The 13,706-nt window shown below is 42.4% G+C and overlaps 1 protein-coding gene and 1 long non-coding RNA gene across 4 annotated transcripts in view; both read left to right on the top strand.

The window, feature by feature from the left end:
• The window catches only part of PPP2R2A (protein phosphatase 2 regulatory subunit Balpha), a 30,181-nt gene that overhangs the window by 8,930 nt on the left and 7,545 nt on the right, over positions 1-13,706 (top strand). For all 3 annotated transcript variants that reach the window (XM_015882972.3, XM_015882971.2, XM_032448907.2), the window contains one exon: positions 11,547-11,644. In XM_015882972.3, coding sequence (XP_015738458.2) covers positions 11,547-11,644 — 98 coding nt within the window. The remainder of the gene's footprint in view (positions 1-11,546; positions 11,645-13,706) is intronic.
• LOC146759125 (uncharacterized) lies at positions 1,510-6,774 on the top strand. Its single transcript, XR_014932232.1, has 2 exons — positions 1,510-5,345; positions 5,422-6,774. It is a non-coding gene; the product is annotated as an uncharacterized LOC146759125 (long non-coding RNA).

Raw genomic sequence — 13,706 nt, 5'->3', positions numbered from 1 at the left:
CAGTAGCCCCTTCTGAAAAGCACTGTCAGCTCCTGATATTTTCCTAACATGCTGCAAACTTGCTGTGTGTGTTCTGTAATGGCTTCAGCAAAGAGAAAATCGGGATACTCCCATGTTCTTCACCGTGGCATTCTCAGTGACAAATCAAGAAGGGCATTGCCCAGAGGCTTCTGTTATATCCAAGCAGAACAATAGCGCGGCGTGTTATTTCCAAATATATTGTTATTTGCAAACAGAGAACGAACCGCTGGCTTTTCTGTGCTCTGCAGCCTATTGAAATTCTGGCTGCGATTCCAGCAGACTTTTTTCCATAAATAGCTCTGCACTACTTCGGAACACAAACAAGCTCCTGAAAATATCTGAAGTAAGGTCTTCCGAGGGGACTGCTTGGCTTGTGTTGGAGGCTGGTGCTGCGGTGTGGGTGCTGTGATGGAGGTGAGGAATGGATGCCTCCATGGATTGTGAGCAGGGGCTCAGAACAATGCAAGGACATAGAGCTCATTGAGCAGATCCAGAGGAGGGACAATAAGATGATAAGAAGGCTGGAGCACCTCTCATATGAGGAAAGGTTGAGGGAAATGGGATTGTTTAGCTTGGAGAAGAGGAGGCTGCAGGGAGGCCTCATTGTGGCCTTCCAGTACTTGAATCAAAAAAACCCAATTACACCAGCAAATGCCATGGAGTAAGTAAATACAGCATGAAGTAAAAACAATTGATTCTTTCTAAGAGCAGCCACCTAAATTAAAGGATCCTTTTAACATTTTGTGCTGAATGGGTATTTGGTTATGTGAATTAATACGTAGATCGCTTTGTAGTGCAGATCTGAGTGAACATAGCCTTGGATAAGTAACATAAGGGCAATTTGGTGCAGGCGTGTTCTGTTCTAATTGGTGCAAGCTGTCTTGAGTAAGATACCTTCTTGTGTTGAGGAGAAGCTTCTAAACCATCTGAGCTTGGAGAGGTGAGTAAATAGTTCAGTGATTCACCTGGTTCACAGGGCTGCTGTCCCCCTAGGCCTGTTGCTACTAAATATTTTAACAAGCAGAGAACCTCATTTAAATGGAGTCAAAGAGCTTGAATGTGAGCTCAGCCCTTGTGAAATCTGTGCTCTGAGCAGTGTGCTCTGCGGTGTTACACTCAGTCCCTGCTTATCAAACCTGTTTATCATCCGTCATCACAGAATGAGGGTGGAACCATAGAAGAGGGCTGGGAAGGCTTTGGGAGCTTGTTAGTGCCACCTTTAATGCAAAGCTTCCAGCTTCCAATGTTACTGCTTAGTAAAAAGCCTTCATCTAGGGATAGCGTACAGCCTGGGAAGTGTGTGCTTAAAGCGTAGCCTCCCATATTGAATGATGCTTTTTCATAATGTTTAACATCATACATGGTGAAGGAGTGTGTAAGGTTTATACGTGGGAATTGCATGCTGGTCTTGGGTAGAAATTAGCCCAAGTACCCATGGAGTTCCTGCAGGAGTGGGGGCTTGGCGCTGTTGATTGGATATGACTTAATGGGAGGAGCAGCTTAGCTGCTGACACTTCTATCTTTTTTAGGACCTAGATGGTATTTGAGTGTAAGATGTTTCGAGAACATTCTTCGTTCCTCCCAGGCATATTGAGAACAGTTCCCAAAGAAAGCTAAAGTATAAATAAAACAGCTTGGCAATACAGTGAAACACTTCTGCCACAAGGAGTAATTAGCCTGTTCTTGGAAAAGGGATGCGCTGCCAGCATGTTATCTTTATCTCTGCAGAAATAAAGCTTCAGTAACACTAATTCTTTTAAAAGATGTTGGGGAATCCTGATGTTAGTTTTAACATGAATGTCAATGTTGTTCTATGTTAGAAACACAGAGTGCTGGTTGAAGCAGGACTTATGCTGGGGGAGCTGCATGTGTAGCAGTGCAGCTGAGCTCTGGTGCTGCAGGTTTTCCATCATGAATGCACAAGGATCATTGCTGCTTGGGTTAATTTAGTTCCTTTATCATTAACTAAAGCCTGATCTGCTTGTAGTTGTATAAAGGACAGAAATGACAAGAAACTGTAAATTCTGTGTGATACAGATATAACTTAACCCTTCTGTCGTCATCTAACAGGGAAGCATCTCATAAATCTGTGTAGGTTTTGTTAGCTAAATAGGGTTTCAGTACTAGAAATGTAACCAGCGTGGGCTGGTTGTTATTGCTTGGTCCAATTACCCTCTTTAAAGGACTTGTGTGTGCTGGGAAGGTGCAGTGCCTGCGATACTGAACACGTGGAACAACAAGGTGCAAAATGGAGGCGGCCCTGTGCTTTCTTGTGCCACTTAGTCATTGCTTTAGATGCTTTTTAGATGCTTCCTCAGTAGTAGGGATGCACTGTAGGCACAGAGAATGGTAGCACGTCCAGCTCCTCCCTTCCAGCAAACCATGAGCTTTGTGTTTTACTGGGCTTGCATTCTAGCTCAGGTTTCACTTAGGGTTAAAAAAAGACTTTTTCAAGTGCTGTGCAGCAGCACCGAGGAACGTGTGTTTATTCCACTTATTTTTGGTGTGTAAACCAGTCAGAGTTTAGTTATATGAGTGTTCTGGGCTGTTACAAACTGTGTGGGATGCACTGTTGCCATAATGGCAGCCACTATCATTTCTTGTATCAGTAGTGGTATCAGTTCTGTGGTGTTTGGGTTTGTTTTATCTGCATCTAACGGGAAGTTAATTTGTCTGGGTTAAGTGTGACTGTTGTGTGCTGGGACAGTAGTGAGGAGCTATGTACCAAAGCCACATATCCAAAATGTTATCCTGATCATCCCAGCCCTGCCAGGAGAGGAGCTTCCCTTCAGTGGGTTGGGATTGGTGCATGTCCTACTAGGAGGCCCAGTTGGCTTTTTCACTTTGTCTACCTCCAAGCAGATGCAAACTTGACAGGCTGGAAGCTCTCAACAGCTGGATTTTGTGACTTGGAAAGCAACCCCCCCCCCCAGAAGCTTTCATGTTGAGCAGCTGGTTGGTATTTAGATATGCTGAAATGTTGATTTTTGCCATTGGTTACTCTTCTGTTGGAAGGCAGAACGGTGCTGCTGGTTGAAGAAAGCTTGTGGGCAGACCTGAGCTGCTTCTTGGGAACGTGTTATTGCAGTAGCTGTACAGAACAGGCCCAAGGAGAAAAGGTGACCTTTAACTGCTTGTTCCTAATTGTGAATAAATATTGTAGTTCCACAAGCGATGGGATTATTCACCCGCCTTTCTAAGGTTATTTAAGACGGGTACCAGGAGTGGGTCTGGATTTGTGCCACTTGTGCCTCTTCTGTTTATGATATTAATAAACCGGTGTCAAATGTCCTGGGAACGGGTGATGAGGGTTGAAAGACCTTTGTTTCAGCCAACAATAGACCTGAATTAGTGTGAATAGGAAAAGCAAATAGGCACTTCCTGGCGTATTTTAAGGAATACTGGACTCAAGCTTTTCTCCTAGCAAAATGTCCTATGTGTATGTATGGTAGTCTTTCTAAATGCATTTGCTGAGCTAATAATGTAACATAGAGACTCTAGAAAGGTTTTCTTTCCCTTCAGTTTAAGGTTCGGGGATCACAGGGGTAGATCAGCTCAGGTGTGTGCAGAAGGTGGAAGGTGGGGATATGTCCATGCATGTGTTCTGAAAGGAGCTGCAGTAATGTCCTTTCTCATGGTTTAAAAATAGAAAGTAATTAATCAGGGTGATGAGGGTTAATGGTTTCTACCCGGAAACCAAACAGCTTTGCATTTGTTTATGTTGAGAGAACATTTTTCTATCTGCTGTTGTTACGAGTTTAGTAAGAGAAGATTTTCACAGTGATTTTTGCAGCTCTTATTCACCAGGTCCATAGTGGGTCGATCAACTTTTAAATCAAGCCTTAAAAGTTCTTTCCCAAAGCTTGTATTAATTTGAATGTGAATGCTTTAACTCATTTCACATAGATGAAGGTTTTAATGTCATTTTCAGTGGTAAGAAGCACTGAGTGATTCATCAGTGCTGCTGCACATCCATCCCACCTGTTTTCAAGCCTGCTTTGACTTTGTCCTGTTTTCCCTCTGCCACCACAAGGGCCTTGGAGCTGTGTGTGCTGGAGACATTGATTTCCTTCTATAGGCGGAGAGGAAGCCGGTGGGCTGAGGTTTAAATATGTTTCCTTACTATCTCATTCTTTCTTCTAGGGAGCTGTTGTTGGAAGTGTAAACTCACTGTACAGGTGGATAGAAATGCATTTCACTTAATGGTGTCCTACAAATCCAGCAGTGTGTTCTGGAGATGGGGTCGTTCCTCTTCTCCCTCTTGCCTCCATCAAATAACTGAGATACATGGTGGAGCATTCAAAAGTGAGGTGATGGTAATGCCTCTCTGTGGTGTCTTCTGTATCTGTAGAAGTCATTGCTGTTGCAGCAGGCCTGTTGGTTGGGATCTTGCCTCATCTGAAGGTGGGACATAAAGGAAATGAGTGATAACTGCTGGGGAAACACTGAGTGAATGGGGTTGTGGATGCTCGTCAATGTTAACCCACAAACAGCAACAGCTCAGTGAGGCACAACGGTTGTTTATGGCACAGAAGTAATAAAGCAGTCAGTGTGCCTCTCCCTGTTCAGCTTGAGTTGTATTGAACACTGGGTGGGCTTTCTGTGAAGTGCCTTTAAACAAGGGTAGTTTGAAAACAGCAGTATAAGGAATCTGAAGGAGATGGTTTCCGAGATGGAAGTCATTGTTCTGTTTTTGCTTTTACCTTGTTAAAACATTTCACCTGTATATTCAGTTCTTATTCCATTTCACAAGTAGTACTTTTATAAAGGGACTTGAGATTTAATTCTACTTCCATTCTGTTTTCTGCAGTTTTAATGTCATCGCTATTGCTTTGCAGACAGGAGCAGCTGCTTTTGTGCAGAGCAGATGGACTCGGGGTTGTTTTTCTCTCTGGTTGTTGAGCTTAGTAAAACTATCCCAGAATTATTAGCCATACATCAAACCAGTGCCAACAAGGTTCAAGTTCATCTTGCTGTCATTGCAGTGGGAGGGGATCTGCTTAATGAGGAGGGGTCCAGCCTTTGTTTTAGGGAGCTGGGTAGGAATTTAAAGGTAAAATAGGTGATAACAATGAGTAAATCAGCCAGGCTTTCAAATAGAAAGTCAAACATGTAATTAAACTGGGGCTTGTCTGTTATGTAGAGTGTGTTATTTATTTTTTTCCCTTCAAAGATTGGGGTGGTTGGAAAGAGGAGAAGAAATGGAGAAGTTGGGGAGGCTTTTTACTGATGATGATATGCTTATTATTTGTAGCATAACAGGGCCTGGAGAGCTAGGAGATACCCCAGAGTTTTGGAGGCCAACAAAACCAGCTTGGTTGTCTGTTGCTTGAACTGCATCTCTGGCTTCTGCATGGTTGTGTTCTGACTCTGGTAGGGCCAGATCCAGCACAAAGCTAGCTTGGGGATCATAGGAACTCCCCTCCCCTCTGTGTTAGGGTGCTTTGTGTGTTCTTTGTGTGCAGCAGTATTGCAGGCTGGTACTTAGGAGGGACCAACCAGCTGGCTCTTGCATTGATGGCACCACAGTGAAAAGCTTGGCCACAAAAGGCAACCCCTTTCTTTCCTTGTCTGGTATATATTTCCATCCCCATGTTTCTTAAAGAATAATATATTTTTTAATGTCCTCTCCTAGCAAAGAGAAGATCTTTTTAAAGGCAGTGTGGGATGACTCCTGAGAAGTACTTTGGGCAGTCAGATGCCTTCCCCTGGCTGCCTTTGCTTTTGTTGCCTGGTCACTTCTGAGAGACGTGATGAGTGTGGAGAATCACTCTTGAAAGTGAATGAAGAAAAGGGAAATGAAGTCAATAGTAAAACTGGTCATGGTAACTTTACAGAATCCTGGGGTTCCCTTCCCCCTCTGCACACATAAATTAGGGATGAGGCTGGAATGCAGAGGATGTTCTTTTTCATACAGTCAGTACTAAACTGCTTGTCATTTGGTTCTGTGCTTTTCCTGGTGCATGTAGTTGTGTTGGGAGCTTTCTTCTCCACAAATACGTTATTGTCACTTTCTTTAATTTTATTATACAGCTTTCCCATTCACTTTGAGATGAACACTTTACTATCTAGCTTCAGATACATAACAGACAATAAATTAGGACTCTTGATAAGCATGATAATAGCACTTAGTTAGAAAGTGCCAAACCATTCAAGGCACCTTTAGTAGTAATCTTAACAGTCGCTTTCTTAGTGTTCCCATTCCAGATGGTTTCTGAAGCATCCTTGGGTTGATCAGTTGATATTTAGTTGGATCAAAAACAGATTTGACGATACGTAAGGTTGGCAAACTGAGGTCATGTCCTGCACATCTGGTTACCAAGTTGTCTTTTTACTCCTTAGGACAAGAGTTGCAACCTGTAAGCAATCCGCTGTGGAAAATTCCCAAAGCAATACTTGGAGCCACTGGGAAGGTGTATAAACAATGAAGGAGCAGCAAAACACATTTCAATACTACAATTCTTTGTTCAGTCCTTGGAAACATCAGGAGATCGCTCCACTTGTGTAAACACCCCCATTTACTTGCTGGCTGCTGGGGCAGCAGATCAATTTGATTCCAAAAACTTGCACAGAAACCTTCCAGGTCTGCTGGAATAAAGGCGCTCTTTGTTGGCTGCAGTGATTGACTTGCTGCTGTAGAGTAGGTGACACGTTTTGCCTACCAAGCATGTTTTATAAGCAGAGTTTATAAAAAGTTCACGGTACATTAAAATAGATAGCCTCTTCTGTACTAATAAAACAGCTTTTACTCTATTATTGGAAACATTTTTATATGGAATTGTTTTTTAGGCTCACGATGGGCTTTCTGGAACCTAAATCATTGAGTTATAGGATCTTTTGCTTGTTTGAATTGGTGAAGCTGTTTCACTGTCTTGTTCTGCAGGTAAAACATCAGCCAAAAAAATAGACATCTTAGGAAGTTTGCTCATAGTATTGAATTATTCTTCAGAATTCAGATACCTTCACTGAAAAGCATAGGGGGCCTCCCAAGTGTGAGAGGGGTTTTTGGTCTCTGTCACTGAGTTTCTGGTTTCAAACATTGCTTTCCTTTGAAGCAGAGGGAAGAAGCAGCATTTCTGATGTCAGATACATTTCTTCACCAATTTTAGAACAACGTGTTCTGCCTATTTTCATTTAAACTGGTCATCTTTCATAAGCTTCAGTTTTTCAAGTGATCTGAATTGTGCCTGACAGCTCTACCTTTCTGCACTGGGTCTTGGAGTTGGGTTATTTGAGAGTTTAAGGGACTTTTTGCTACTCAAACCCAGACTGAGCAGTTTCTCTTTTGGCACTTCAGCTTTGGCACATGAGCATGAGGGGGGCTGCAAGCAGAGCAAGATTCATGTCCTGTTAATGAGACAAATGCAACTTGTACTCTTCAAGCTTTATGTACATTTATAGCAGAATGAAATTTGTTAATGTTAATTATAAAAGGGAGTGTTTCTTAAGAATTGGAGGGTTTTGTGCCGTAGTAATCATTGTGGTATTGGTTCCACTTGTAAACAATTTTCAAACGAGGGCTTTTTGGTTTGAGATGGAGGCAACCTCAGCTCCCACCTTTTAATAATGGGCAGGATTTTGGTTCTGTTCTTGTTCCATATCAGCCTTATTTTAGTCCATTTTTTGGCCTTTTCAAATGCTTGTATTTACCCAGTCACAGTGTACTGCAGCTCCCTCTGAATTCATGTGTTACAGCACTAAGCATTCATTCCTGTTGTTTTCTTGTAAGGTGAATTGCCCAAAATAGCAGAAGTTGGTGTAACAAATATTGAGTAAAGATTCTGAACCCACAATTGCTGTCATCCCCTAGGGAACAAATCAGGCTTGTATTAAGTGGCTGCATTCTGCCCATGGATAACATAGCAAGAGGTGTCTGCTGCTGGTAAGGACTGCTTGGGGGCTTCTGGCATGGCTCCCTTTGACACGGCAAGTTGTGAACATGTGGTTCACACCATTAGCCGAACTTGGAGATGGATGTCTTAGCTGGAGAGCTCCATGTTCTTGTCTCTGCATCTCTGAAAGGAAACTACAAAGCTATTCCTTCTGAGACAAGTGTTGTCTGTGCCTTGTGGTAGTTACGGTTTTATTGGAACACTTCAAGTGAAGGTGCATCACTGACGCCACACATAAAAAGCTTAGAGCTGGCTGTAAAAAATAAAGGTGATGTGCAAAAGAAAAGTAACTTTGGAAGCAGCTGCAAGAAATCAGCTTATAGGAGCTGCATCAGGGGAAAAAAAATTGGGTTTTGAGCACTCATGAGAAAGCAGACTCTGTCCTGCCACTGTGTGGCAGTAGGTGGGAGGACCAGAAGCCTTCTTAAGCTTCTGTAGTGTGCTTAAGAGTGCTGGCTGAGTTTGGCAGTAGTGCGTAACTTCGTGTGAGTCTCTTAACATACAGTGCTGATGGAGCTGTGTCGTATGGGAGTGTGGTTATCAGATAAGGTTGTGGTGGTTTGATCTCTTTGATGGTCTGGTGTTTGAAGGGGAGGGCGTTAAGGTGACATCCACAGTGAACATGGAATGCATCTGTTACCTAAAGCCATTGATGTTAGCAGTGCTGGGGCACCACATGCATTTGCTCCCTCGGGTGTTTCCCCCCCTGGAGCTGTTTGTGGAGGGATCATGTAAATGCTCCTGGGCAGTGAGAGCAGCCCTCTGTGTTTGCACGACTCCCACCTAGAGACAGCAACAAAAAACAGCATCGCAGCAGGGAGGAGGCAGGGAGCAGGCAGTGTGATCTGGACACGCTCTGCCCATTGCAGCATCGAAAGACTAAAGCCAGCCCTATACGTAGCTGTCATGGGGATTACTGTTACCGTTTGGAAAGCAAAGGATAACATTGATTTTATCTGGCAACAAGGGTGTTAATACAGATGAAAACACACAGGCGAATCGGTGCGCTGCGGAAGATGAAATGCTTCCCCTGTCAATTCTCAAACACTATTAAATCCGCCCAGTTCAACACCAGTGCCTTGATGTCTGTCTCTGTCTTTGAGCAAGGTATGGGAATACAATAGCCTTAACGGTGAGTTATTGGATTTAAAATGCATGATTGGTTGCTTTGCTCTTCAGCTCTGACTTTGGATAAATATGCATCTCAGCCTTGCTGTGGGACTGCTGTAAGGCAGCCTTCTTCTGCCTCCTTCCTTAGCACATTTGTTTTGTCCTTGGAGAAGGAGCAGCCCAAGCTTAAAGGCACGTAGAATTCAGTAGGTGTGTCTCGAGCTTAGAAAATTACTTTTCCTGTTGCAATTGCTGATAAAAGGAATGCATTTTTCCTGAACTAAATACTACATTTAATCCAAGTCCTTGCAGATATCTTTTACATGGAACTGATAGCAGGAGTCATGTCAGCACTCTGAGCCCGCTGTGCTTTTTGGAGGGCAGGGGATGTGAGCATTGGAAGTTTTGCTGCTGGAGGTTCGTGAGCCTACAGACAAAGTAAGAGTTGCATCAACTTGCAGATCACTGATCTCAAGCTTGGATGATCACGAAATAAATGCAAAAGGTGCATTTAAACTCCCTGGCTGATCTTGCTGTAGATTGTAAGGCTTCTAACTTGAGGCTTTTGACCTTGCAAAGCTTTCTAGTAAATTATATCAGAAAAGTGGCGTGGTGAATATGTTTGTGGATGTATGTGCTAGTTTTCAAAGAGAATTTCTGTTCTCCTGTGTGCATACTTAAACTGATGGTAAAGTGCTGGATGACCAGTTTTAAGTTGGCAGTGTTGTTTCTGAATGCTTTTCAGAATGGTCATTGTTTGTAAACTTGTCTGTATTAAGAGGTGAGTTATTTTTCCTGATGTAATTGATGGCATCCTTAAGGTCTCCTCCTGTCAGAGGATCACAGCAAAGAGGTTTGTGTTGTGTGGTATAGTCAAGATTAGATTGGCTTGCACTTCTTTCTGCATGCTGGCCACATGTGGAAGGTAGATGCTAAATAGCACATCTTCATTTAAGTGCTGTGCAGTCTCAGGTCTTACAGGTGTGAGAAACCACTTCTTGTTCACAAGTATGTGAATGAATGGACCAGGTAGCAGTAGGCAGAAAAAGCACATGCTGGTGTGCACTCAGATCAAGTGATCTGGATCTCAGTTTACCTACACACAAGTTTTGTTCTTAACACAGCGCTCTTGAGAAAGTTCAGCCTGTTTGTTTCAGCAATGCCACATAATTGTGGCAGTGAAAATAGGCTCCCGTCTGTGCCTTGTGATGTGGCACGCTGTGCTGTGTATTAGCAAACACAGCTGAGCTTCATGCCAAGCTTCTGACTCTGCATCTTTTACCTTGGAGGATTTTGCAGTGGGGTTTGGCCTGCTTGTCTGGGCTGCGTTTGCTTTGTGCAGTTCCCAGGCAGATACACAGGGTGCTTGAAGCTGCTGTGTAATGCAGTTATTAAAGAACAGCTTGCTGATGTCCTCAGAGGCCACCGCCCGTGTGTTTAAGGCAGCCGGAAAATGATGTAAGTTTGATTTAGTTATTAAATAAGAGGAAAATTTGACATGTTTCACTTCTTCAATGTTCTGCCTTAAGATTTATGAGCAGATACAGAACTTCTTTTTTAAGGATGAAACACAGGATGAAGAAAATGTCCAGTAGGGAAGATGGATCCATTGCTTGTCTGTCGCAGACTGGCATGGAAGTGCAACAGCCTGAATTGCATGTGTAAAATCCTTAAGTACCTCCTTCTGCAGAAAGCTGGGTTTGTGTAGTTTAATGCAGTGCAATGGCAGCCTGATGTTGTTCAAAAGATGGCCTGGGTTCTGATTCTAGCATTGGAAAATATTGCGGAGTGTGAGTGTGTTTGAGGGCACAAGTTGTTGTGATTGAGCTGGAACGTTGTCCATAATCCTTCAGTCTTTTTGCTTTACAAACAAGATGAATGTTATACATAGACAAAAGAAGTCACATCTATCTGCTGTTTAATTTTAGCACTCTGCGTAAAAATAGGTGGTAATGTAAAGCTTGCTCATCCAGAAAAGGTATTCAGGTTTTTGAGTCATTGTGTTAAACTTAGATCCTACTCTTGCTGCTTGTCCCACATCCCTGCGTTCCTTACGTGCTCAGGTCTGACTGTCTCCAGCCTGGGAGCTTCTCCCTGCAGTTCTCACAAGTCCTCAATAAAAAAAAGCAGTCAGATGGTGCTGATTGTGTCCCATTCCTTTATGAGAATGGAGGAAATGCAGCAATACCTGCATGCACACATTCTCACTGGTGTTGCAGTACGTACTGAAAATCAGTTTCTTTACTTGCATTACTTTCCTAGTAGAAAAACAGCTCTGAGAAGTAACTACGTAAATCCTGAACTCTCACTGATGTGGTAATTGGTTTCTAATGTAGAACTTCTACAAGTAGCTTCTGTATGTTTAAAGGAGCTCCTCCTTGTATTTCATACTTCAGTTGCTTTATTCACATAGATTGCTGTTGGTTTTTAACTTATAGTCACAGCTTTCTTCACTATTTGTTACACAGAGGCATGATTAACTTGTGGGCTTTATTTTCTCCCTTTATTTTCTTCCCTACACAGCGGATATAATTTCTACGGTAGAATTTAACCATTCTGGGGAGTTGTTAGCAACAGGAGACAAAGGAGGGCGAGTCGTCATCTTTCAACAGGAGCAGGAGGTGAGTGCTTAATTAAAGTAAATGTGATGTTTACCTCTGTTTCCATTCACTCTTTCTAAAGGAAAGGTGTGTGCTTTTATAGGCTGCCTCATAGAAAGTGTATGCTTGTGTAATAAGTGATGGAAAGGTAGTGAAATTAAAGAGTAAAGGAATTAAAGCTGTGACGGTGTTTGCAGTGAGTTGAATTTTAAGGTTGTGGCCTTCAGCTGTGGTTTAGACATTGTTTAAAGTAGTGAGGGAAGGAAAGGGAGGACACATGAAGACCTTGGGAGGCTGAAATTCATCACCTTACAGCGCTCTGCTTGGCTGTGATTATTATTTCAGATTGCACTGTAGATGGGGAAATAATAATTGCCCTTAGATGTATTTGTAGCTGTGACCTAAGACATCCTTTTCTGTTTTTATTAACAATGTAATTAACCAACATTTTCTCCTCAGAAGGTATTTGTGGGTGGGTTTATATTCTTTCTGAATATAAACACTATGGGTTGCTGCACTCAATGCATTTACTTCTGTTTTTATGCTGTAAATATACTGACTACAGCTTTTTATCCCCCCTGTGAGATATGCTTTCTCTGATGCATCCCATCTCTGCATCAGGTACAGAATTCCTCCATCTCTTCTTTTAGAGTGTAAGCTTGTTTCTTTACACATGTACTTAAATAGCTTTCAGATCTTTATGCTCAAGTGTTCTGAGACCCGAGTTAGAAAGTAATGTCCAGCACAGACTTGCTTCTATTTCTCAGCAAAGTAGTGCAAAACCTATTAGTTATTACCTGATCTTTGGAGATAACAGCTCTGGCATCTCTCTACTACTGGAAGTTAGATACAAGTGCTAAAATAAGCAATCAGTATTTGCATATGAGTATTAATAAGGTCTGCTGTTAATCTACCTGAGAAAGCAATCTGCTTTTATCAATGGAGATGACTAAATAATTTTTCTTCTACTTATTTTTGTGTGGAAATGTTAGAAGGCAAGTTTGAAGTTAGATTTTGTGTTGCCAAGTTTATGCAGTGAATAGCTGAGCTAATACTAAACTTAGAGAGGAAAAAAGCTCAGCTAAAAATGGAATCAATGTAGTTATCTCTTGTATGTGAAAAATGACACTTTGAGAAGAATTGAAAACAAGGGGAAAAAAACAACCAACATTAAAAAACCAACCAAGCAAAAGCTTTCCCAATACAGGGAGCTGTAACTTACCTGCTTTATATTGCAGGAGTAAGGGCATGTTTCCATTTTATACTCGTTCTCTTGGTCTTTGTAGGGTTCTAGTGACAACTCTTGTGATGCCAGGAAGGGGTCTCCACTCTTATCTTAAAAGTGGGAAAGCTGAGATGGGGGAGTGTTTGATTCAAAGTCTGTAATTAGAAGTTGACCTGATGAGAATTTACTGAAGGGTAGAAGAGAAGGCACTTTAACTAAGGCATTCTGTCATCTCACTGTCTGGAAAGGTCATGCTGGTACTTCTTTCCTTATTGTTTCATGCAATTACAATGTAAAATCCATGGTTCCCCCAGAGCGAGCTGCTCTCTGCTGCAGGTATGCAGGCAGTTGGAATGCAGTGACTTGTCTAATAAATCACTTTGGTCAGTTGGTGCCATCTAGTGGGGTACTCCTGGCTGACTGATCTCTCTGAACATTGGCCAGAGCTTGTGATGAACACAGCACGTGGGTTGTCCTCACTGTGTGCTTTGTAGGCAGGCATAAACTTTTGGGTTTTTAGTTTGCATGTGTACTTTACAAATCCTTTTACCTGGAAGTACAATAAGGCTGAAGGAGCTGACTGGCCAGGACAAGTTGTATCTAAGACTGTCTACTAGGCTGTGGTTTTAAGTCTTTTGGTTGGATTTAAGTACCACCTCTCATCAGAATGCACTGCAAACCACGTATACAGGAAGACAATCTCTGAAAACACAAGCTCTTGAGTTTCACAGCCTTGTGCAACTTCACCCGCTGCTGAGCTGCTGCCATCTCTGGGCTGGAATGTGGCAGCCCTTCTGCGTAGTGAAGCAAGTGACTTTACATAACTCAGAGGCAGGAAATGAATGCTGTATCTAATTG

This window comes from Coturnix japonica, chromosome 10 (assembly GCF_054131305.1).
Source record: "Coturnix japonica strain WE chromosome 10, WE-NBRP24, whole genome shotgun sequence".
Taxonomy (NCBI): Eukaryota; Metazoa; Chordata; class Aves; order Galliformes; family Phasianidae; genus Coturnix; species Coturnix japonica.
The sequence above is the reverse complement of the archived record's forward strand: the minus strand, read 5'-3'. Positions and strand labels throughout refer to the sequence as shown.